General features: G+C 47.3%; 1 protein-coding gene across 1 annotated transcript in view; it reads left to right on the forward strand.

The window, feature by feature from the left end:
* KNL1 (kinetochore scaffold 1) overlaps positions 1 to 26,879 on the forward strand; it is a 617,593-nt gene that overhangs the window by 200,297 nt on the left and 390,417 nt on the right. The window contains exon 11 of the mRNA XM_086937420.1: positions 14,186 to 14,342. Within this exon, the coding sequence (XP_086793546.1) occupies positions 14,186 to 14,342 (157 nt within the window). The remainder of the gene's footprint in view (positions 1 to 14,185; positions 14,343 to 26,879) is intronic.

Below are 26,879 nucleotides of genomic sequence, written 5' to 3' on the forward strand. Positions count from 1 at the left end.
CTAGCTACCATCGTGGTCATCCACAAGGAGGGTAAGCCACGGGACGTCTGTCGATCGTACCGTCCTATCTCTCTCCTTAACGTGGAGCCCAAGGTCCTCGCCAAGCTGCTCGCCAACCGCTTGATTGGCGTCATTAGCGACCTCGTGCACCCCGACCAGTCGGAATTCATCCCCCACCGAAACACTGCCCTCAATTTGCGTCGCCTCCATGGTGTCATGGCCAGGGCCCACACTCTCGACGAGCCGGCTGTCCTGGCGTCTCTCGACGCCACTATGGCCTTAGACTCGCTCGAATGGCCATACCTCTGGGCAGTGCTGACCAAACTCTGGTTCGGACCTGTCTTTGTGAGCTGGGTGAAGCTCTTGTATGCGGACCCGATGGCTAATGTTACGGTCAACGGTCGCCTGTCGGCGCCATTTCCCCTGCGTCGGGGTACTAGACAGAGTTGCCCCCTGTCGCCCCTTCTGTTTGCCTTGGCCCTTGAACCGCTTGCAGCTTTACTGCGTGCGCATCCTGACCTGCGAGGCATTACCTGGGCCCCTGGCTTCGAAGACAGGGTCTCCCTGTATGCCGACGATATCCTGCTTTATCTGACTTCCCCCTGCAGGTCCCTCATTGTGGCCTGTGATGTGGTCAGACTTTTCGGGCGGTACTCTGGCCTGATTATCAACTGGGCCAAGTCCTCCCTATATGTCCTCAAGGGAGATACTCCACGTCTCCCCAGAGGCTGCAGGATTCAGATTGCCACGCGCGGCTTCAAATACCTGGGCATCTACATCTCTGGTAATCCCAAGTTGAGGCATGACAACAATTTACTCCCTCCTCTTCAGCGGTTACGGCGTGATGTGGACAGCTGGCGTAAACTGCCGCTCTCCCTTCTTGGCCGTGCCGCTCTATTCAAGATGATGGCCCTGCCCAGGTTCCTATACGCGCTCCAAAATGCTCAGGACCCGGTCCCGACGCGCTACTTTCGTGATCTTGAAGGCCTTCTTCGGTCCCTCCTCTGGGAGGGTCGGCCCCGCGTTGCCTTTCACAAACTCACACTCCCCTGGTACGACGGGGGCATCGCCCTCCCAGATGTGCGCCGTTACTATTGGTCTTCGCAACTAGCTGCCCTCAACCACGGCTTCTATGGCCCAGTGGAGAGCCCCGGCTATGCCATGGATAGATGGCTGATGGGCGATGGTAACTATTATCGGGCCCTATACTCGAAGTCTTTTGACCGACGGTTGACGGGCCCCACCCGTACGGCGGCCCGCACTTGGCGGGCGGTTAATAAGGCACAAGGCTGGCAGGGCAGACTCACGAGGTTCACTCCCCTCTTTGATTCCGACATCCTGGGTAGACTATGGCACACCAAGGGATTTGATAGGTGGGACCTTATCGGCATCAGCAGGGTTGATGATATGCTCTCCAAGGGCTCAATTAAGACCTTCCCCCAGTTACAAACCGAATACCAGCTGGGCGCGACGGAGTTTTTTCGCTACGCTCAACTGCGACACGCGCTGCTCTCGGCCTCTCCGCCGGACGGCGTCATTCCCGAGAGTTCCCCCCTGGAAGACAGGATACTGGATGGGCACATGCCGGACAGCGCAATCTCCCTCTCCTATAAAAAATTAATCAATGTGCGCACGGACCTCCTCCTTAGTTTGAGAGACCAGTGGGTGGCGGATGGCCTTGAATTGGACGATGAGGATTGGCAGAGCGCAGTTTCCTCCCCTAAGGAGGTTGCCATTTCTTCCCGTCTTCGCCTCGTGCAATTTAAGATCCTGCACCGGGTGTATATGACAGGACCCCGATTGATGCACATGGGTTTCTCGCCTGACTGTCTGTCGTAGGGGCTGTGGAGCTCTTGCCACTTTCTTGCACATCCTTTGGGACTGCCCGGTGATCGCCTCCTACTGGAGAAGAGTGCACCGCGTTATGGAGGAGGTGACTGGCGTGGCTGCTCACGCTGAGGCCCGTCGATGCCTTCTGAACGTATGGGAGCCTTCCGATCACAACGTTGCATAGACTAGGTGGGTTACTCTTGGGAACATGGTAGCTAAGAGGGACATAGCCCAGAGGTGGGGTGCGGCCGAGGCCCCCCTGCTGGTACAGTGGAAGGCCAACATGGACTGGTGCATGTTCAGGAAGAAGACGGTCTATGTGGCCAGAGGGAGACCTCGAACTTGGATTAAAATTTGGGGAGCATGGAATGAGTACAGGGGAGATGTGTGCTTACCGCCTGAATCAATCAGCCAGCATGATGATATGTCTCCCTAGCCTGTGACGCCAACTGAGCTCTATTGTACTGTATTCTCCTGTCACCTTCCCCCCCCCCTCCTCCTTCCCATTCTGCAACTTATCCTTGATGCACGTTTCCCTGCCTTTTTTCCCTGCCCATCCCCGACACCCAGCGTCACACTGTTCACACTGCCACTTTCGCGCCCGCGGGCGCCTTGTTGTTGTATTCACCTTAATATAAAATCAACCTTCGACGACTATGTCTTAATTGTTTGACACTGTTTCTCTCCTGTTATTCCTGCTGCCTTGCCTCCGGGATGTCAGGCTGAATAGCTGTGTGTTCTGCTTTCAATAAAGGTTTTCAAAAATTAAAAAAAAAAAAAAAAATTATGTACGTGTCCCACAATTTTCATGCTGAGGCGATTTGGGGGTTCTGTAAGGCAAAATTATATATGAGCCGTAATTATAGTCTACATCTATGTCTCCCGCTTTCCTCCATCAGCCGATTTGCAAGGTCAGGCAGGATCGGTCAGCTTACGCGTCCACTCGCACAGTCGCCATCTTGCTTCTCTCTTGACCACTCTGCCCCGATTTCTATACGTTCTACAGAACACATACGTCCATCTTTCGCGCCCCACCTTCCAAGAAATAGAGGCTGAGCTACGCTCACTTCGGTGGTTAGGGAAACAACTACGGATTGCACTCTGTACCCTACAATGGAATCAATATAATGGAGGGATATAGCTCCCTGACATAGATGCTTATTACTGGGCGGAACAACTGGTCCCAGTAAATGAATGGATACATGCACCAGGAGATCATCCCACCTACAGATTAGAGGGAAACTGTGGCTGGAAGTACCTGTCTGCACTATCTCTATGGAGGCAGAGGCAAGGGAAGACTTCTCCCTGCCACCCAAGCTACGATATGCGTGGGGGAAAGCAACAAAGGCAATGAGGTGGAATCGGAAACTCACTAAATAGACGCCCCTTCGGCTCTTCCCTTCGCTGAAAGAAATAAGAAAGTTAAGAGGCTTTGGAGGTTGGGATGACATCGGTATCTCCACCATAGGCGATATTTTAGACAAAGGGTAAGTTTAAGTTTCCAAACCCTTCAGAAGGACTTTGCGCTACAGAATTCCCAGTTCCTCAAATATGCTCAAATCCAGTATGCATGGCAAGCAGAAAATATATATGACTCCCCACTGCCGACTGTGCATTATTGGAGGGGAGACAGCTAGAGCAACATATTTCCACTAAGGCAGTGTCACTTACATACCGGACCCTCAACAATAATGCCCTGGACAGACTAGGCAAGTTACGATCTACCTGGGAGGGGAACTTGGGCACACCAGAAACCATAGACTGTGAGGCGTCATTGATGCTCCTTAGGTAGGTGGTAATTAAATCGCACCTCCGTCTCATTCAATACAAAATACTCCACAGAGCCCATTATGACCGAGCCAGACTACATTAAATAGGACGAGCTAGTGACCCTAGCTGCCAGAGATGTGGACATGAGGAGGGCGACTTTTACCAAAGCCCATGGGACTGCACTATAATACAGGCCTATTGGGGGAGGATACTGCAGTAACTAAGTAAGGTATTTCTAGGTTGATATATCCGCGGACTGGTGGCGAAGAGGGAAGTATCGAGAACCTGGGGAGCCGCCAAAGCACCACTACTCCGAGAGTGGAGCGCTGGGATGGATATGTATGTGGCAGCTGAAAGGGTCACCTATAAGGCGAGAGGGTGCCTGAAGAAATTTCACAGGGTATTGGGTAAATGGAGGAAACTCCACGGTTTTGTTGCTGTAGTGGGTAATGACTAGCTGGATCCTAGAAGGATGTTCCACTCTGGCTCTATGATCTGCAAAAGGCCCTTAGTACCAAAGGGAAACCAGACGGAACCAAGATACAAATGTGTATGCTCTATAAAGATGACTTCTCAAACAACCCGACAAGGCTATAAAGATGTACTATCTGATGTATGGGTTACTAATGTACGACACTGCAGAACTGTCCCTGATTTTGTTATGGTTTATTTAAAAAATATATATAATAAAAATATTTATTTTTTTAATTTTTATTTATGGTATTTATACATATACATATAGTGAGCAGGGTTTACTTCGTTTTGGGAGAACCAGCCTGTGAGGATAAAAGGTGAGTAGTACATGGTAAGTTTTCCGGCAGGCCCCCTTCTGTTGCTAGTAGGAGTAATGTAGGAGGAAAGAAAGAGATGGATGTGAATAAGTAAAGAGAGAGGAGCTGTGGCTTAGGTCTGGCAACATAAAGGTAGCGTTGTGGCAGTACATTTCTGCTGGCTAGCAGCTCATTCAGATTGCTCGTATCTTAGGGCGGGTCGGAAGTTAAAAGGCACTTGTCCAATGATTTCCATAAGTCTCTGGAGGTGTTTTTCCAGGGTGAGTATCTTATCGCGAGTGCGACGGCCCCCCTTAAGTAGGTGATCCAGGTGAGCTAGCCGCTGTGAGGCCTTTAGAGGTGTCTTTCCAGTTTGAGAGGACTAGCTTGGCTGCAGCGATTAGGAGGAGGTCCAGGAGTTCTTTCTCCCTCTGTGGGGAGATCGATTCGGATAGAGGCTATGATGGAGGGGTAGTCCCTTGTTATTCTACATTTGAACACTTTGTCTATAAAGTCAAAGACCCTCCCCCAAAACCCCTTGAGAGTCGGGCACAGGAAAATCAGGTGTTCCAGGTCACCCATAGCAGTATTGCAGTTCCAGCATGTGTGTTTGTCTGAGTCCTAGCTTGTATAGGAGTTCTGGGGTCCACAATGTTTTGTGTAAGAGCCATAGTTTGGTCTGCGCCAATCCTGGGGTGATCTTGGCCTGTGTGGCTGATGATCATAGTGTGTTCCACTCCCGATTATCCAGTGGCGGCTGTATGTGGGTGTTCCAGTATTTCTGTCTTTTCAGTGATGTTGGATTTTTGTGCAGTGAGGGTTTTATATATGCGTGAGACCTGATGTCCTAGTCTATATATATATTTGCTACATATTGGAATATTGAAGGCTTCATGTTTGATATTTTGGATTTTGTCAAGGCTGTTTGATCTATCTTTAGGAACCTGTATAGGTCTGAGTCTTCAAGTTGGAGGGATGTTTTTAGGTTGTTGAAAGTTAGCTGTGCAGAGTTCGTTTCTAGCTGGTGTGGGTGTAAGATGCCCTTCGCTATCCAATTGTCGAAGTAAAGTTTTTTGGCCTTGTATTTTAGAACGTTATTCGCCCATAGGGATTCTGCCTTGGACCCCTTAATGCTCAACTCCAATTTTTTGTCTAGTTTCAGCAGTGCTATCTTAGCGTTTTTCATTATTGGATCGCCCGCGAGTGGGTGTGTGTTGGCAGTGAGAAGGGCAAGTGGGTTGAGATTTTTTAGTATTGCTCTTTCTAACTGTAGCCAGACTGGTGCGTAATCTGTTTGCTCTATCCAGTGTTCCCTGCTTGGCTAGGAATGCCAGTTGGAATGTTTTGAAGTCTGGGAGGTTTATGCCCCCCCCCCCCACCGATTTTTGGGTCTTAGTTTTTTCAGGCTTATTCTAGACTTCTTGTCACGCCACAGAAATCTGGAACACATTTAGTCTAGATTTTGGTGGAATTCGTCTGATAGGAATATTGGGAGCATGCTTGTTGAGGTAGTTTACCAGAGGGGTGATCATCATTTTTATTGTTTCGATTCGCCCCCACCAGGACATGAATTTGGGGGACCATGCTTCAAGTTGCTTTCTGATTTTGTCTAGCACCAGCTTCTCGTTGTGTCCAAGGGTGGTGAACAGGTCCGTACTAAAGTAGATATCCAGGTATTTCACGTGGCCCGGCTGCCACTTGATTCCTAATGTACCCAGCACCTCTTTATTGCAGTGGATGTTTAGCGGTTTGCATTCTGGCTAATCATTGTTAAGTTTGTATCCTGACAGGGTAGCGTATTCGTTGATTGTGGTCATGAGGGCTTCTATCGACGTCTTTGGTTGTTCTGTCATTAATATATCGTCCGCGTAGGCAGCTACTTTTATAGTAGTCTGGCCGATACATATCTCCCTTATTTTCTCGTTAATTTTAAGGTCTTGGATTAGGGCTCTAGGGCTAAGAGGAAGAGGGCGGACGACAGCGGGCAGCCCTGTCTTGTGCCTTGTTGAAGGGACAGTGGTTCTGATGGGCCCCCGTTTATTGTGATGCATGCAGTAGGTGTCTGGTACTAGGCCATTGTCATCTTTATGTATCCCTCTCCTAGGTTGAAATTTTCCATGCATTGCTCTAGGAAAACCCATGAAACTTTATCGAAGGCTTTCTCCGCGTCTAGCGCTATAGCAACGGCTTGGAGTGGGCTTGTTCTAAGACATGACATAGAAGTCGTGTGTTGTCACTGGCCATTCTGCCTTTGGTGCCACCTGGGTGTTGCTTATCAATTTAGGCAGTATCCTGTTTAGTCTTGCAGCTAGGATTGTTGTGTAGATTTTGCAATCTACATTGATAAGGGAGATTGGTCTGAAGTTCTTCGGCAGTTGGTGATCCTTCTCCTCTTTGGGTATTACTGTTGTGGTAGCTCCTGTCATGGTTGCTGGAATTCTCCCTGTGGTGCTGCATGGTTTAATACTCTTCATGAGTGGTGTGAGTTGTGGCAGGAAGGATTTGAAGGAGTCTGCCGTGTAGCCGTCCGGGACGGGGGCTTTGTTCTTTTTTAGGGACCTGATTGCCATTTCTATCTCTGTAGTGTTGATGTCTGCCCCCAGCTTCATGCTGTCTGCACTGTCTAGTTTCGGTAGGTCCAATCTTTCTAGATACCTTTGGCATGCATTTTTATCTAGTTGCTTGTCGTTTCTGTAAAGGTCTGAGTAAAATTGTCTAAAGATTCTGAGGATGTCCTTGTGTTTGGTGTATGTTTTGCTGTCAGTGTCTGTGACTGCCCTCTGATTGTTTTTATATTTTAGGTATGACACCAGGAGCTTCCCTGCTCTATTGGCTTCGCATAGGTTTAGTGCTTTGCATCTGTTGAACCAGAGGCCAGCCCTTTCGCTAATGATTCGGTTATATTCGTATTTGGTGGTCATTAGTCTATGAAGGGTTGAGTCCTCTCGATTGTCTTTTATGAGTTTGTGTTCTAATTTTTTTATTTCTGCCTCTAACTCAGTTAGTCTTAAGTTCTACTTCCTATGTATCCTGGCCGATATGTTAATTAGTTTCCCCTGATTGTGGCTTTCAGAACGTCCCATAATGTGTCTACGCTGACCTCGCCATTATCGTTGTTGATCATGTAGTCCGAAAGGGCGTCTATGATCTCTTCTCTTTGGGCAGGGTCTGTTGTGTTGCTATTTCTGAACCTCCATCTACTGGTCCTTTCCTCGTTGTGGTTACCAGCCAGTTTCAGGCTGACTGCTGAGTGGTCTGATACTAGCCTCGGTTCTATTAGTGCCTCTTCTATCATGTGCATGTTGGTTTCTGATATTTGTATGTAGTCTATTCTTGTGTGGGTTTGAGTAGAAGGTGTAGTCCCTCGTGGTTGGATGCGTAAGACGCCATGCGTCTTTAAGATTCAATTTCGAGCATATGCTAAGGCGGGCATTGTCGGAGCTGTTAGGATGGTATTGGCAATGGGATCGTCTGTCTAACAGTGGGTCTAAAGGCATGTTGATATCACCTGCTACTATCAGCAGTTCATTTTGTGGAATTTTGGCAAGTCAAACAGCCACTTCTTTCCAGAGGGGAGATCGTGTGAGTTGTGCCCATACAGGTTAGCCACGTGGAGCTGGTCGCTCCCTCTTGAGATGCTGGTTATCAGTAGCCTACCTTCGCTGTCGTGCGAGTGTGAGTTTATCAAGAGTTTGGAGTTCTTAGAGATGAGCGTTATGACGCCTCCTCTCTTTCGGGTCGCCGGGGAGCAAACCGAATGGGCTATCCACTTTGCCCTAACTAGTTTGTAGGACTCTTCGTCTAGCTTTGTTTCCTGTAACAGGACTATGTCACTCTAGGATTTGGCTAGGTATTAGATTACTTTCCTGCGCTTAATGGGATGGTTTAGGCCCTTAACGTTTAGTGAGGTTCTTTTTAGGTCAGTCGCTAACGCGACAGTTGTTGCTAGCCATTATCTAGGTGATAGAAGTACCGCTGTCTGAGCCCGACCCTCAAGGACCTATTACACAGTCCAACTGCCTGCTTCCTGAGGTAGTTTAGATTGAATAAGTAAAGACAAGAAGGTGTGAAAGTTAGGTTTAAGAAGCGTTACATCATTCCTCCCCCTCCCCTGTCTCTAGCCCCCCCTAGTTGTGCACACTTGTGCTCCAGTTTGAGGGCCTTCCCCCAGCGTGCGACAGTTCTTGCTCTCACAGTTGCCCCTACTTCAGCCCTTGCGCTCGCTGGTTATGACCTTTTTCTCCCACACAGGCACACCTCGGTTCTTCCCGGTGTTCAGGGGTGAAAGTTCGAGCCGATAGTTGAGGGCCACTGCCGATTGTGTCTCTTTATGGCCGTTGTGTACGTTTCCTCTCGCAAGCAGCTTTCTGTGTGGGTAAACTAACCCCCCCCCCCCTGGTTTTGAGTATTCTAGCGAGGCACGGCGGGGATGCGACAATCTCTCGGCAATCTAGACTGGTGGTCGTCGTGCCCCCGGTCAATGTTGGGATTTCTGGGGGTTTTTCCGGGCTTATCCCGATCACTGGGCTGTTACTCGTTGTGGGCTGCGGTTTGTAGGCGCCATTTTGCTTGGCACAGCTTGTTTGGCGTTGTTGGTTGCGAGGGCAGAGTTGGAGAGCGCTATCTCCTGTATGGTGTTCTCCAACTGACAGGTTGATGCTCTTTTCACCCTATTTTTTTGTGGATTTCGAGTGTCGTGCTCACTGCGTCACTGCTTAGTGCGGGCGCTTCACGTGAGTAGTGCTGTGGTTGCCGTAGGTAGGGGGTAGATAGTATCGACCGTGCGTTTCAGCCCCCGGGTATTTCGGTGTAGTCTTGGCTGAGATCTCGGTGGAGGGGGGGTGCTAAGCGCCGGTACTGTGCACGCGGAGGCGCTGGGATGATCCTGATCGCAGACTCCGTTCCGCTGACCCCTCCCCCTCTCGCCTGCCTTGTGATGCTGTGGGGGCCGAAATAGGGCGGTGGGGCTGGGCCGGCAAGGGAGTTGCGATAACTGCTTCAGTTAGTGCTCGTGATTTTCCCCTCTTCACTCCAGCAGCCGCGGCTATGTTGCACGGTACCTTCTTGTTTAAGGGAGATGTTTACTGCTAGAGCCGGTCGCCATCTTGGGTCCCAGTCGCACCGCCTCCTCTGTCCTCCGATATCGCTGGATACCTCTCCTGGTTCGTCCTATGTCCCCTTTTAAGTCGCAATCCGTAGCTGCTCCGTTCCGATCACTTTTGATGTGTTTCTTGTTTAATAATGCTCCGTTCTTCGCTTGTAAAATTCAGTCGCTGGCTCCGTTCTGGCGCGACGGCTCGATCAGGCAGTGGTGTCAATGAGGAATAAAAATATGCAATGATTATTATAAAGTCAGCAGCCATGTTTACAAACCTAGTCGGTACCTAGTCAGTATTAGGCCATTAAAACAGTTTTATGCATCACAATTTTTATCTTTTCAATTACAATTAGTTCCTGTTAATAAGCTCATATATTTCGAATTTAAAAACTCAATGGATAGACAATGCAGGATTATTCAGCAAGCAATATATTAATTTGTTGGATGTGAAGGACGATTAGCTGACATTTATTGAGGGATTTCTTAATATATGCTTCCTTTCTTTGATCTACATAATTCAGGCAACCATTGAAATTTGAAGCTGCTGCTAGTTAATATTTTACCTGTTTTACATTGGTTTTTATTCTAGTGCTATAAATTGATACTCTGATCTATATAATATTTTATGGAGCAAAGCAGAACGTATTCTGTTGAATGGAAAAGAGGAACTTTCCATCTTTTCCTTATCACACTTCTCACCGCACGTTTGACTCCAGTGAGCCTGTTATCGTTGGATCATGTTTTACGCTAGAAATAATGTTTATTACATCACAAGTAGGTGTACTACTTGAATATGGCTTGCTGGCAAGGGAATATGTTTCTAACAATGTTTCTATTCAGAGTTTCATGATAGCCAAGGTTTGTGTTGTTTTGACTTGTGTCTACATGGTCTTAAATAGTACCCAATCAGCAAAGACAGTATGTATTCAACAGATTAATGTATTCAGTTCTATTAAGAAGAAGTGCTAGGCTAAATGCAGTGAATTATTTGTCTGTTTTTTTCATCCATGCCTCCCATCCCTCCATGTGTACATTGAGTTGAAACTAGCTAAAATGGCTTCCATGGACTGCTCCTCCTGAGAACAGCATAGATCCAGAGGGATACTGTACTTTCCAAGCAGAGGAGTCGCCCTAGAGCCTCGTCCACCCTAACTTCTGCTGGCTTCTCTTTAGCATACTACTGTCTTCAGAAGCCCTTCTCCTGTTTTATCCAATTTCATGCAGCCTCTAGGCTGTGCTTAAACCTTTACAGCCATGGACATCCAAGTTGGCTAACCTCTCTGAGCAGTGTCTCTCGATATGGACTATGAAGTTGCCACATTTTGCCCTGACCGTGCCTTTCTCAGCATCAAGAACCTTGACTTGGACTTGCTTTGTGTCTTGCCATGCAAAGGCTACCTTGTTGGTTGTCTGTCCAAATCCAGGCTTAGAAAGCCAATTTCCAGAGAGTGGGAAAGGATGCCACCTCCATCAACAGGAGGCTGAGATGCGGAAAGAGAACCAGAAATAATGCTCCAATGAGAGATGTCCGTTGCGTGGGGACAGACCAGCCCATCCATCCCTCTGAGGATATCTGAGGAGTACATTACAACCCTTAAGATGATCCCCGTAGAACAAGAAGGGTGTGCCACAATAATGTAGAACCAAGATATTGATCTAGCCTCATTGTCCACTGTCATACAGGGCAGTTCCTCAGAAACCCAACAATCCATATCATGAGGGCTACCCCAAATAACAAGGAGGAAAGCAAATTCCAACACGCAGACCCTCGCCTGTGGGATGAGTTCAGGTCTCCAAAGGATGCCTCTTTATTCACCACAGGTTTTCGGTGGACTGTCTCCTACGTGGTCCTGATGTGCTCTGAATTTGGCCTGGAAATGTAATGTGAAACAGAGAAAACCAGTTTAACCTTTGCTGTTGATCAGGATTCTGAAAAGTAATTCATCATTAAACCACTTTTGGACCAGTTATAGAATAAGACAAGCAGCTCTTAAAGACTCCGGCATTTGTTTTTGTGAATCCGCCTCAGCAAAGCAGGCAAGAAGAGTAGGGCTCTGAACTTTGATTTCATTTCTATTCAACTTTTTTATTTTCTTTATTTTCAGATTTTTTTATAGCGCGAACCCGAATCGGGTATCGGAGCGCTTTACATAGCAACAGTTGCATTACATGATGACACGTTCATTTTTATTAGGCACGGGGAGATTAAGTGATCTGCCCAGAATCACAGGATGTTCGGCGTCATTGCCAAGACTCGTACCCAGTTCACCAGATTTGCGGTCGACCGCCCTAGCCGTTAGGCTAACTCCTCTCCCCTGTAATATTTGGTAGAGCTAGACTTCAAAGGGGCTGCAGCTTCCTACAGGTGTTGACTTAACCACATCTAATCCCTGTCTGCTTCTCTGGAGAAGGTACATTGGGAGCAGTGGGAGGAAGTTCTCTCAGAAGGTGTCCTTCACCATTTGTGCATCTAAATCTGCAGTGTTCCTCACAGTGTACAACAGGGAGTAGTTGAACAACAGCCAAGAATATCCCTGCTGGGCTTCCCAGGTGAGTGGTCTAATTTCTGTGTGGTTGCATGTTTGCTTATGATGATCTTTAGAATCTGTGGAAGTGGAAGTGTCACCACAGGCAGTGATGTATAGGTAGAAATGTACTTACCTGGTCTAGAATAGGACCCATTTACAGCTTTCTCTGTTCACAAAGATAACATGGTGTATTTCTGTATGCTTTTTATTGAAGAGCAAAGTGTTTCTTGTGGCGTATTGTGTGCTCTGTGACAGGCTGAACTTGTCAATAATGATGAAGCACACTGTTTTATTCCGTCTGAAACTAGGAAGTGCATAAACTTGTGTGCACATTTCTGAATCCGATGGGCATGGCACAAGTGAAAAGGGAGGTTAAGCAAGGCTCTAGTCCTTGCTTTTCATTTACCAGTGTAGTGGATTCAGGTATTAGTTCATATCGCAAACACCATGTGTAACATAGTACCCGAATCGTAACGAAATGTAAAATAAAAGCCCAGATATTGATCACTGTGGTGCTGTAGAATGTTTAAGGATCACTAATAAGATCTTCTCCCTTTTGATCGTGCTTGCTGACTGTCCTTTGGCATCGTGCTTGCAATTCTGTGTTTGATACAGGGTGCCTTTTGGGTAACTTATTTCCCTTATCCAAGCACCAAAAATGACAGCAAACATTAAACAAAGATGTATGTAGGGTGAAAAATTATTCTCTAACGCATGCGGGATGAAAACGGTCATGGAGACAATCCAATACAAGGTGGCAGAACAAAAAACACATGCACATATTGAACACCATCATATACACACATACAGTCACTGTAGCGCTCAAATATAAGGAATAACTCTGCTTTCGCATACTCTTGAACATGAAGAGAGAGCGAACGCTTGCACAAGGTCAATGTGCTTTGTATAAAATACCAGGATATTGCCAACATATAAAGGTAGAGACACATGCAGATGTATTTACAGCGAAAGCTCAGGAAATAATTACTTAACAATAAAGAAAGGGCAGCATCACAGCGATGCGATGCTGGGGAAGGTAGGGATAAAGGCTAGTATAGTAGGAAGTTTGTTTTGAGGTGGGTTTTCAGACCTTCTCATGATTTCACCCCTAGAGGAGTGTGTCTGAGGTACTAGGGAAGGTTATTCTCTGTGTTTTTTGTATTTGCTGCATGGCTAGTGATAGACTGCTGGCAGTGTGCATTAAATCAGCTATATTGAGTTTAAAGGAAAAGATAGTTGAAGTTACTCGAGATCCTGACTGTGACTCAAATTCATAGATGCAAGGTAGGACCTGATTTTGTTCATTACTGTAACCTGGAAGCATGGCAACTTGTGCCTTTTAATTGATACGTCATTTAAATGACGGGATCAATGAGAGAACCCAGTTTAACAGAGGTTGGAATTGAAAGATTGGGAAGCCATCTACACTGTTATTGTTGAGGTACTCCTGGATGAGAAGCTCAACAGTTCCTCTATTTAAAAAAAAAAAAAGACAAACTCAGCCTTTGTTATTTAGATACACTGTGGACATACTTGTTTCAATGACTTCAAAACAGGATCAGAGTTTAAAGATGTTCTCTGATGGCATTTAAAGGTATAGTTGAGCATGATCAGAGTAATTGTGAAAGCTAATGTCTTGTTAGCTGAAATGTACAGAGCCAGCAGGTCCATTGAAAGACTGAACATCAGGGTGAGAATAAATCCCTGTGGAGCCCAGCACGAATTAAAGAAAATCTAGAGAATCCCATCTCTTCAAATTGTTGCCAAGCATTTGCAAGCTAGTAATTGAACTAAATTGACAATATAGTAGGACTTCTTTAGCCTTTGATTGAAATGCACTAGAATAAAGTGTAACCAGTTTGCTTTGAAGCGTTGTCTGTACCACTGGATTTTGAAAGATTCCTTGTGGCAGTTCTTCCCTTTCAGCTCTGCTGCATCCATTTGGGCCACATGTCAAGAAGTTGTTAAAGCCTGACCAGGATTAATGAATTACTTTAAAAAGTGTACATCCTGTGACTACCCATCCTTTTAGAAGTTGGTTACATGCATGAACGCATAAGCGTATGTCCATCAACAAATGTTGACTCACAAAAGAAACATTTGTCTTGTAAATTCTAAGTAAAGCATGTAACTTCATCAATAGCATGATTTAACAATGTGTTAGTAATAAATATTTTTTCACGTTTTAGAATAACCCGACCTGCACAAATGTGTTGACCAACCAATCAGCAGTTGAAACGGGTCAAGTGAGTTCTACTCTGGGAAGAAGTCAACTGCAAATGAAAAACAGCTGCACCAGTGCTAGCTCTGGCGACTCAAGAGCTGAAGTAACAACCATAGACCTCAGTGAGTCTTTTCTTTTTTTTTTTTTACTTGTTCATAATGCATATGTTTTTTTTGCTTCCAAATGAGCTTGAAAAAATAACTCATCTGGTCATTAGAAAGACCAGTATTGAAGGAAAAAGTAATTGCCAATATATGAATGAATTAAGGTTATTTATACAGCTCATGGCTACTCCATGAGTGTCCCATCGCTCCCCATAAGAGGCAGATACAGAGAAACAAAAGCAAGTTGGTAGCCCCAGTACCCTAAATACCAAAGAGGTATATTATCAGTGCTTTCTTCAAACTTATTTCCTCTAACATTAATCTCAGATGTCAGTGCGCAATTTGGGCATAACATTGGACTCTGATCTTTCCTACAAAACCCATGTGAACAAAGTTACAGCCAGATGCTTCAGTATACTGAAAGCTCTCCGTAAGATTCTGGACCTCTTACCAATCGACTCTAGAAAGACTATTGTCCATGCCTTGGTAACCCCCTACTTCGACTTCGGAAATGCTTTGCTTTTAGGGTTGAGCCAAAAAGGATTATACCAACTTCAATGTGCTCAGAATGCCCCAGCTCGCCTAGTACTTAAACTTCCCCGCAGAGCATCAGGTAAATCTGCTCTATCCAAACTCCATTGGCTACCTATAAAAGAGCGTATTAAATTTAAGTCCCTTTGTTTCGCTCATCGTATCGCTCAAGGCAAAGGCCCGGCCTATCTCCAAAACCTTCTGACGATACACCGCCCCACTAGAGACCTGAGATCAGCCGGCAGGATGATGTTTAAACTTCCTAAAATCACCAGAGCCAGGATGGGCGGACGTTCGTTCAGATTTTTAGCGGCTAAATGTTGGAACGATCTCCCGCTCTGCCTCCGGATGGAGCCCTCCGAGAGTATGTTCCGAAGAAAACTTAAAACCTTCCTTTTCCCCCAGGCTTAACCCCTGTGCCACTTCCGCTCCTCAAATGTTTCACCTCTGTCTCGTCCTCTTAGCTTTTTTGTGCAGTATTTAGCGCGGGGACACACTGTTTTTGGGTAACCAGACGCTTAATAAATGGTTTTAATAATAATAATAATAATAATAATGTCTAGGCAGCTGGTCCCACAGACCCGCGGCCAGGACCATAAAGGAGGAACCCCATATGGAAGATCTCCTACACGCACTGTTTGATCCACACCTCTCGAAGGTGTTCACTGTGGAAAGGGCTCACAGAACATGGGGCCCAAAACTACCAGTGGGTGGTACACCGCGGCCTAGTTAGGGATCGCCTATCCCATTCCGCAAGGAATGGATAGGGGAGAATTTTAGTAGGCAAAATAAGTTCTCAAACCATCGGCGGATTTCCAAGAGTTCACGTGAACACAAGCACGCGCTTTTCCCCTACAAGAGCTTTCATTGGCTCTTCACTTTGTGCACGCAGCTGCCTAGTCCTCCCACCCCCTCCCTCTCCAGTGCGCGCTCCACTCACATCTGCCTGCTGCTCCCCCGCCCACCCCACCACCCCCCACACAGCAATGCCGAGAAGCTTGTTTCTTCCTCTGCTCTCTGCTCCAAGTCTGTGCAATGTGCTCTCTGCGCTCCCAGGCTCAGTGCTGCGTGTTCTGTTCCTGTGCACTCTGCTCTTGCACCTCGCTGCTCCAAGTCTGTGAATGCCAGTGGCTCGGCGCTTAAGTGTTCCTTCAAGTCACGGTCCTCTGCTCTCATAGCACACGTCTGCGGCTACAAGACAAGAGCACCCCTCGTCGGCTGAGCCCCTGCCGGTGTTCAGCACCCAGGCCTCTGTGCCGGTGTACAGCGCCAAGCTCACTCTACCAGCCTCTGTGCAGACTCTGCCGGTGTGCAGCACCGTGGCTCCCTCTGTGCCGGTGTGCAGCGCCGTGGCTCCCTCTGTGCCGGTGTGCAGCGCCGTGGCTCCCTCTGTGCCGGTGTGCAGCGCCGTGGCTCCCTCTGTGCCGGTGTGCAGCGCCGTGGCTCCCTCTGTGCCGGTGTGCAGCGCCGTGGCTCCCTCTGTGCCGGTGTGCAGCGCCGTGGCTCCCTCTGTGCCGGTGTGCAGCGCCGTGGCTCCCTCTGTGCCGGTGTGCAGCGCCGTGGCTCCCTCTGTGCCGGTGTGCAGCGCCGTGGCTCCCTCTGTGCCGGTGTGCAGCGCCGTGGCTCCCTCTGTGCTGGTGTGCAGCGCCGAGGCTGCCTCTGCCGGTGTACAGCGCCGAAGCTCACTCTAGTTCTATCCCGCCATTTTCCCCATATCTCACTTTATTTTATTCCTCGTTCATTTATATTTTACCCTGCCTCTTTTTCTTTTTCTTCTGTGTCTCTCTACCCTCTGAGACTACAGGCTCTACCCTCCAATAGCTCTCCTTCTGTCTTCCCTAAATATCCCCCCTTTTTCCGCTGTCCATTTGTTCCACTCCTCTCACGTTCTTCTCTTCGTGTTTCACTCGCCCCTTCCCTCAGTCATTGTTTATTGAATACATTAACTTATATCCATCCCTACCGGCGGCCCATGGGCTCCAAAGCTGCACCTCTCTTCTTTGCAGTCCTTTTTTGTTGCAGTCTATCTTCCTATTACATATTACTTTGGAACTCAAACTCACTCGAGCTCCCCAAACAGCGGATTCTAGCGCTGTCACGGGCTCCGTGAAAAAATTGCCGCCATTGCCGAGCATACCGGGACACGCCCACTACCGTCCCCCCCCCCCCCCCCCCCCCCCCCAGGACGCGCAGCGGACGCGCCTAAGGCAAGCCCGTCTGCGCCCGTCTGCGCCCGTCTGCGCCCGTCTGCGCCCGTCTGCGCCCGTCTGCGCCCGTCTGCGCCCGTCTGCGCCCGTCTGCGCCCGTCTGCGCCCGTCTGCGCCCGTCTGCGCCCGTCCGCGCCAGAACGAGCCAGGAGCCAGGCACAGGGGCTGGATTAAGGATTTCATACTCTAGGGATGCCTTATGCCACCTCAATCGGCCTGTTCTACCGCCATGTTCCCATTTATTGAGAGGAGATTCATGCTTCACCCATTGTCCCCATTGTTCTTCCAAATGCACTCCCTCTATAAACAAGGACCTTCCTCAGACGATTATTAATATGGCCCTGATCAACTGCAGGTCTCTGCCAAACATGCCCTTGAAATACACTTACTTATCGAGGAACACCATCTAGAGATCCTTTTTCTTACAGAAACATGGCTTGTCCTTATGCAAAAAGGACCAAACTCTCAGAGTCAGCCAATCAGCTCCGACCTCCCTCTAGAACCTTCCTGGGAGGAGCCTCAGTCCCTCAGATTTTCTACCGCACGTTGTGCTAGGGAGTCTCCAGCCTGAGCTCTCCTCAGGATTCCTTCAAAATCATCTGATTACTTTTGGAAGTGATTTCTTCACTCTACAATCTCATCAGGAATTACTTCAGTCCACATTGTCTGCAGTAATTGTTTCTTTCCACTGCTTTCAACAATGTCTGACTCCCAGAAGAAAGCCCTTTTCAGGGCCTGCTCTTCTTGTGGGAAGAAAAGGCTCCATGTGGATGATAAGCATAACCTGTGCTTATACTGCCTTTATCCGGACCACGTCCCTGCAGGCTGCAAAATATGTAGGTCTTTCCCTAAAAAGACCGTAAGGGACATGGGGCAATTACACAACTCACCCTTGGAATGCTCCTTGGCCATGGCCAGTACACGGCCCAATCTCCTTATTTCAGGGAATCTCAATGTCCACCTGGACAATAGTAAAGACGAATCAGCCACAGAACTGATTTTAGACCTGGCAGCCCATCAACTCCACTTACAGAACGACCTTCCCCACACATAATCGTGGACACCTGCTTGATCCCATCTTTTGCAACTTTCCTGACCTTGTGGTGGGAACACCAATCCCTGTACCATGGTCCGACCATCTGCTCATTCCTTTTAGTTGGCAAATTCAGTCCACTCCTCCTCCCTCCCAAGCATCTGGCAGACCATCCCGTCCTTGGGTGAAACTAGACTATGACAAATGGAAAAAGCTTTAGAGGACACCAGACCACATCCCATATCGAACCTTATTTAGCAGACGTGGAGTTTACATCCTGGATTACCAAATCCTTAGATACAGTCCTTCCCAAAAAACGTCATCGGAAACCTAGGAAAAAAGCCACATCCCCGTGGTTTACCCATGAGGTACGCCTCTTAAAGAAAATCTGTAAGAGAGCGGAAAGAGTATGGAGGAAAGATTTCGATCTCAATAGCAAAAATGAATACAAGCGGACAATCCTCAACTATAAAAAGGCTCTAAAAAACGCTCAAATATCCTTTTTCAATGAAAAAATTTGCGAGACAGCTTGCTCGTCCAGAGAAACGTTCTTAATTGCGAAAAAACTTTTAAAGACCCCAGTACCATCAGTCACGCACAATCTCTCGGACAATCATTGCAACGAGTTAGCCACATTCTTCGACCTGAAAATACAAAACATTCTTCAACACCTCCCCCCTCTTCTCCCTGTGGACCCCCCTCCTCCTCATTTGCTGTAGTGCAAGAACAGGGATACAGAACTAATCAGGTTTTCCTCTATCAGTGAGGCAACTTTAGGGCCCATTCTTCAATCTCTCAAAAGCGGGTCTCCGCATGACCCAGCACCAGTCAGACATCTAAAACAGGTCGCCCCTACTATCCTAGCACCAATGGTGAACCTAATAAACTCTTCTATAGAAAGTGGAACGGTTCCCGCAAGCTGGAAGAAGGCGTGGTGTAAGCCCTAATCAAAAAACCCAACCTTGACCCTGGCATTCTGGCCAACTTCAGGCCGATTTCCCTTCTCCCTGGCATCAGCAAGATGGCTGAAAAATTCATCAATTGTCAGCTATCAAACTATTTGGAATCCAATGATTTGCTTAAAACATCACAGACTGGTTTCCGCCCAGGCCAGGGCACGGAAACAGCGATGGTGGCGGTTGTCGAAGAGGCTAGGAAGATCATTGATGCAGGAGGATCAGTGGCAGTGATCCTCCTGGATCTCAGCGCGGCATTCGACACCGTCAACCACAGCATCCTGGCGCAGCGGCTTGAAAACCTTGGTATTTCAGGGCCGGCCCTGTCTTGGCTCAAATCCTATCTCCACAATTGCTCTTTCCAGGTGGCGGAAGGTGATTTCATCTCCAGAGACCCCTATACGTTGCGGAGTACCTCAGGGCTTCTCACTGAGCCCGACGCTCTTCAACGTGTATATGTCGCCCCTGGAAAAAATTGTCGTCCCGTATGGTATTAAACTCCTGACCTACGCGGACGACACTCAGCTGGTTGTCTCCCTCAGTCGGCCAGATAATCTCACCATCGACCTGCACTCCTGCCTGGGGGACATAGTCAGCTGGATGAACGCCTCCCATTTAAAACTCAATGGGGATAAAACTGAGATAATGGTGATGGGCAATCAGTCCCACTACCGACCGGAGTATCTATGGCTCCCGTGTATGGGTCCTCCCCCAACCCCCAAAACTGACATCAAAAGCTTGGGGATTTGGTTGGATCATAACCTGACCCTAAATACCCAGGCAAGAAAAATGGCTGGAATATGCTTCGGCTTACTACGTACCACCCGCAAGATCCTCCCCCTGCTTCCTTTCCAGTCAAAAAAACTACTCCTACAGGGTCTTATCCTGTCCAGAGTGGACTACGGAAATGCCCTATATCTCGGTGCACCAAAAAAGGTGACAGCCAGGCTGCAGGTGGTGCAAAATGCGGCCGCTCGGATTCTCACGGGCACAAAAAAACGTTGCTCTGCCAAACCGGCGATCAGAGCACTCCACTGGCTGCCCGTAGAGCAAAGGGTGCGGTTCAAGGCCATGTGCTTAACCCATAAAATCCTCCATGGAAATGCCCCGCCTATCCTTAAAGACCTTGTGATCCCTCATATCACGACGAGAACCCTCCGATCCTCTAATGCCCACCTTACCCAAATACCCAGGATTAAGAAAGTACGCTCCGGAGCCCGGCGGTTTTCCTATCAGGCGTCCAAGATGTGGAATGCCCTCCCACTGGACCTCCGTGCCCAACCTAACCTTTTGTCCTTTTGTAATTCCCTGAAGACGTGGCTGTTCCCTTAACCACCTTCTCGCTTCCGCCTGACCTGACTTATCCAGATTTTCTGTCAGTGCTGGGACGCTTTTGGGCAGCCATGCGCTTTAAAAATCTCATTCCATTCCATTCCTTTGGTCTATCACCAAATCCCTCTTACTTCACCTCTTTCTCTCCCCTTCCCTCTGCCTCGCCATCTCTTCTTTCCCTCTCGATTCCCCGTGTTTCCTCCTTTCCCCCGCCTGACTCTCTTCACTATATGTCTCACTCCTTTCTTTCTCCCCTTTATCTATTTTTTCCGTTCTGTACTTCTCTCTGTCCCTTACCTCTGAGTTATCCGCTCTCCCCTTTCTCTCACCGCACACCCCTTCCCTCCCTCCACTCGTCTGTTCTCTCCCTGCCCCCTCGGTTTCTCCACCTGTGCTTCTGGTGGTCTCTTTTTAAGGTCTCTCCTCCGGAGGGGCACAGCCCTTGCCCTGCTATTGCCATTCCGCACACTTGCCCCCCAGGGGCCACAGAGGCCTGCCTGCCCCCCTCCCAGGGGCCCGCATTAACACTCCTGACACTGGTAAGTCTTGCCATTAGAAGTGTGGCCTGGGCGGGGGCCTCTGGGCACAGCTGGCACAGATGTTTCCGTCGAGGCACAGGTGAGACAGTCACACCTCAGCCCACTCAACACCTCGGGCTGTTACTTGCCTGTGTGCAGGTGGACCGAGCCCTCCGAGCCAAGCCCTTAAGTGTGGGTGTGGGGAAGGGATGCACTTGTATTGTAATGTGGTGGAATATCGCACCAGGGGGGGGGTCACCGGTTGGAGAGTTTCTATTCTGTTTGACTGATAGTGCTCAGAATCCCCCCTCACTAAAACCTGCCAGAGTCTGACAAACCGGTGTGCTTCGTGAGGGGCTTTGCTCTTCCTCCAGTTTCAAGCTACTGACTGCCGTGCCCTCACTAGCATGTGAGACACCGGCCTGTTCGGGAAGTGTCTCCAGTAGAATCCGCCCTCGGCCTTAGAATAGTCACAGAGGGATCTGACCCTACTGCTCCTTCCATGTATCACAGGTCGTAGGAAACATGTGGTGCAGTCTTTTCAGGGTCATACTCCGTTGGTACATTATTTTATAAGCTGCATTTCTTTGTGTAATATTCTTTTATGTCCAGCGGAAAGTACAATCAAAAAGTCACTCCTCATCGGATAAGTCTCTTTTCACATCCCCCTCCCAACTCTCCGGATGCGCCCACTTTTGTCTGATTTCACTGTCTTGATTGGGCGTTTCCCTGCTTTTGCTCCCATGCCTCTAATCGCGAGAGCTCTCCGGTAGCTGCAGCTACATTGATAAGATAAAGAGCCCAGTGTATAATGCGGCAGTATTTGGGCTGCTCTTTTTTCGAGAGTCCGTAGAATAACTTGTAGTTCTGGAAGGACGTACTCCTTCCCAGGCTGTATCTGCAAGAGTCCTGCACCCTCCTTCGCCCATCTTTGAAATGCAGTTTCTCATTACTGTGGTAAAATGCAGGTTACGGAACTGGCACCCGATTAACGGCCACTTAGGTCAAACAATTCAAGGCTGGATTGGACGTGGCAGGCCACACAAGTGTTTAGGGGTGACGTGATCATCTATTCATTCCAGGAGTCACAGGGAAGGACCAGCTGTGACCTTATCCATGAACCTCTGTTTCGTTTTGAATTTTCTCATTTCGCTCTCTACTATTATGAGTAAATTGGATACCTTTTAATATTTTACGGGGTGAGGGCAAGCCAAGCTCCCCCATCCCTGTTGTGAGACCAGTATTTTCTTCGGGAGTTGAGCTTTTCTTCCAGCTCACACAAATGCTATATAGAGAGCACGCTTTTACTGGACTGCTCCCTTCGTTGTGCAGCTCTGCCAGCAGCTGCTACCCCCAAACTCCTGTCTGCTATTGATCGTCTGACCCGTGCGTCAGTAGTTCGAGGCCCTCCTCCACCTGCAGGCACCCGCCTGCGCCTCACCCCTGGTGGTCTACTGGCAGAGCACCGCTGCCCTGCTGCTGGACTGCCTCCTGTTCATCGACAAACATGAGCTTACCAGACATGGCCTATACACGATTCTGTATGTTTATTTGCTCACAGGTGAGGTATAACCTCACTGTTTTAGGTCTCCAGGCAAAAACAGCACTATTGTTTCATTGGGAATTTTCATGGGGTCCTCATCCAGTCTCTGAAGTTGGGGGGTCACCATGGACTTTAGTAGTATTCTTAGCATCAAGTTTTATGTATTTCATCCTCGCCACAGGAGAGGGGCAGTTTTGATTTGGTTGACAGCGTATTTAGTTTTTACTTGCTGAAAGTGGAAGTCAAAACATAAATTCCTTTTTTTACTTTGCTATTATTATAATACATATCCTATACTTGTGCCTATATTTCTACCCTTATGCATATTTAAATATTTAGCTTTCTCCCTTTTTTTATGGACTTTTTTTGTTGTTTTCTTTCTCATTCTTTCTCCATTGTGCATCCAAAAGCACTGCTATGACGGTATTTTCACAGGATCACACAGTTATGTGTAAGCCAGGATCGTAATTTAGGTGTCCTGGTTTTGCAGCTAACAATTTATCAACCAGGCCACATCCTCTGCAAGGAAGGGGGAACATATCACATGCCTGTGACAGTGCATCTGTATGCACCAACCAGAGACTGAATTGCCTCTACGTACATCTGCTACCCAGCTCCCGACAGTGTGCCGTGTTACTTACTGATTTTAACCACCCTCATAAATCGGCTTTCAGGGAGTTCACTCCTCCCACCCCCTCCTTCTCTGTAGTGTAGTTCCTAGTTTCCCACTAGGCCCTGCGCATTGGAATAACATAAACAGTAGTATCGACGTGGAACTGCTTATATTCCAGGCCTCCACTGACTATGCTAAACTTAATTGGGTTGTGTTACCAACTAGCTCAGAGGTCACTGGAAACTTTCTTCTCTGCATAGGAAGTGATCAGCTTCCTTGGCACAGACAAGAAGGGATTCAGCTTTCCAACAACCGTGCAACATGACAACTTTGCTCCTCAGATCAAGAGTCGATCTCTAGGGTCGTGTGAAACAATAGACACAGATTTCACTCAGTCAGTCTAGTGCAGTTTACTTTCACAGTATGTAGAGAATAGAGAGACGGGCGTTTATCAATAAAGGGTTAACATTTATTGAACAGTCTTTCTTCTCATACAAGAGAAATGTATTGCCACAATTGCAATAACTGTTATTATGAAAAGTACGTACAGTAAGATAAGAATAGCGAAATAGAACTGTAAAAGCATTGATATGGTTTCTTAGCCATACAATGGTTTAAAAGTAATAAAACATATATACAGTCATATATACATTAGGCTAACATACTCAACTGGTGCTTCTAACTACGCCTACCCCAGTGTGCCTGACCTAAGCCTAACACGTGAGAAGGGGGAGTAAGTAAGTAGCTTAAGTTAAGTTGGTTTTGCCAAGGTTTGTTTCAAGAATTCTCGTCTAAGGGTTTAGTCAACACCATACCTCTGAATAGAATGATGGAGGATTGGTATCTCCTTCAGGGGTCTCTCTCGATATCCCAGTCACCCGCGAGGGTAAACCGGAAGCGCCGGGACTGGATTTCTCTGCACGAGAAAGGCAGCGGCTCTCTTCAGCGCGTCTGGAGGAAGGAGGGGTGACAGCGTCCGCGGGCAGCTGGGCTGGATGTCTTCGCAGAGGACGGCTGCACGGCTCCTCAAGCGTACTGCACCATAGGTCGCGCTGTAGCGGCGATAATGGTAATCAGTAGCTTCACCACCACAGGATAGCAGGCTGCAGCGACAAGCAACGCTCAACAGCAGTTAGCTTCGCTCTCACAGCTCACAGCTTCGTATTGCTTAAGGCAACGTTGGTAATATTTATACCTGACAGGTGCCGGGTTTGACGCAAGTTTGCTGGACATAAGACGTCAATTAAAGATGTCACTAGGAAGTGGCAGCTATCAGTTGCTCATTAGAGTTCCATTACTAATCAAAACATAGCAAGCGGGGATTTCCAGGTTTGCTAAGTTTTTATCTTGTTGAAGAACTCGGAGTGTTATCTAGGAATATCAGATAGTGACTGCTGCTCTGTCATTGCACTAATTGGTCGCAAAGGAAGTAGCAGAGAGTCATGCTGGAATGTGGCTCTGTGGCTCTGCTCGTGTGAGGCCAGAGATGACTTTACAGAAAATCGCACTTGAACGGTTATGCCAATATAGGGAATAAATGGATTTATAGCCGAATAGGGGCATAAGGTCACAGTATCGATCAGGAACCTAGATAAGCACATGACACCCACTCCACGAATTCATGTCCATCAAAATTACTAAAACTAAGCAATTTAGATGTATGTGTAACATTGTGTAACATAGCCCACCCCAAAATACATAAATGCATTCGAAATAGGCGTACTTGTAATACATGGAATTTAGGTACTGTACGTTTTTTAAAGCATAGTAATCATTCAAAAGGTATTGCATATGAAGTCAATGAATGATTATGCAAAAGAATTACACATGAAGTACCTCTGACAGAAGAAATGCGAGATAAATCATCACATAAAAATGCATTGTAATAATGTGTGCTAGAGGCTGGTGTTATGTTAATATGTCTCTAGATGTGTTTTTTAGAAATAGAAGTGTGAAGCTTCTGTTCTCTAAGAATAGTCTTTACGTTAAGCAAAGAATTGTTCGTGCCAAAAAGAGAGGGTCAATATTTTTAAAAAAATTGTCCAATTCAAAGAAAAATCAGTTTACCAAAGCTCCTGGCAGTTTTATGTTGATCAAAACTGAAGGCCGAATACAGAGTTCATGGGAACGCTGTGTGTCGGAAAGCTTCTCAAAAGTTATTGTTTCTCTGTGGGTGAGAACATCGTATCAGACAGGCTCTCAAAGAATTGGTCTACAAAATCAGGTGATAGTTCAACCAAATTAGATAGCGCTGAAACTTGGCAGGTGTGAGAATGATTGCTGTCATCGAAGGCAGGACCAGCAATGCTCACAGAACGTTGTACCTGGATGATGTTGCTTTTGTCACTCGCTCCACTGTTACCACTTGGCTGTAGTACAGGAGTCTCCACGAATGCCGTCATCAGGATTGGTAGCCGCTGGGGACAACACAATGCATGAGCCGTTATTGGACTTAGCAAAGTATCGACGTCCATTGGTACTGCTGATGGAAGTGAAAGACAGATGTCCAACACGCATTCATCGCCGCAAAGCATACACCGTAGCACAGGTAAAATGCAATTTTGCCATATCGGTCTGAATGAAAGGAACCAGGTCATGTTTAGATCTCTCAGCCTGGCCAATCCGAGGACGTTAGTTATCCTGTCCCTGTAGCGCATTGCTAGGATTGTTTCTTCCATTCCCATGGGAGCTATGTCTGAGCCGAGGCTTGCCATAACGTAGCAGAAGGGTCAAAAATAGAATCCCTGCGATGAGTCCAAAAAATAGTGGAATACCACCAAAGATGGAGTGCACAAAATTAGGAAAGATTCCCAAAATTGCCTGGAAGGGTGTTAGCAGTCCCGTAAAGACTGTCTTAAATATGCCTGGGATGCTTGTAGCACTAGACATGTTAAGGAGTTGGTCGAGCATTTGTACGAAATGCACGGGGCAATTTGTTGATAAAAGGTCATGGACTTCAGTAGCCGTCCTTGCGACTAGAAGATCATACGTCTCTTTAGATGACGTTATAGGCACTGTTGTCTGTAAAAGCACAGATTTCATTTTGCTTAATGTATCAATTCGTATAGAATAGAGATTCAGACGAGGCCAGAGGGGAGTCACTGTGTCTGGAGGCCCGCTCGGGAACAATGCTTGCATACAACATTTGACCATGGACGTTACTTCTACTAGATAACTTAGTCCGGGCGCGAGGCCACAGCACCTGTGATCCGTTCTTAGAATGTAACTCCCGTTTGCGAGTTGCATAAAGAAGGGCTCTATCTGAGTTGCAGGTGTGACTAGCTGGTGGCATGAAAGGTTGTTTGAATTGCCATCACATGCTCCGTGTAAATTAATACCCTGACACAAAAGTATACCGCTTAGTGAGTGTTTACAGTTGTCACCACTAAGAAATACATTTTTGTCGCTGTCACTATAGCAAGAATGAGTGTATGGTAATTTCCATTCGGATTTAACATATCCCTTACCCAATTGTTCATACTGGCCAGCAGGTATGTATTCAAGGCATTTATGAAATCGGAAAGTTGTTATCGGAATTGTGATAATTCCGTGTATTATCCATTCAATGACAGGGCTCTCTGACATTGTCAATGATAATCTCTCGAGTTTCTCGATGCTCAAAATTGTATAGTCTGCTCCTTTCTGTGCCAAACTGATCTGTTTATCAGTAAGGTTAAAAATGGAAAATAATGACGTTGTGTTTATCAGACGCCAAGGCACATAGCCTGAACGAAGATTTTGCAGCGTCCAGCCTAGTTCTATAATAGAGCGTAATTGAGACTGGCCATGTTGTAACATTAGCAAATCTCTGTCTATCGCATC

Source organism: Lissotriton vulgaris, chromosome 9 (genome assembly GCF_964263255.1).
Source record: "Lissotriton vulgaris chromosome 9, aLisVul1.2, whole genome shotgun sequence".
NCBI classification, from domain to species: domain Eukaryota; kingdom Metazoa; phylum Chordata; class Amphibia; order Caudata; family Salamandridae; genus Lissotriton; species Lissotriton vulgaris.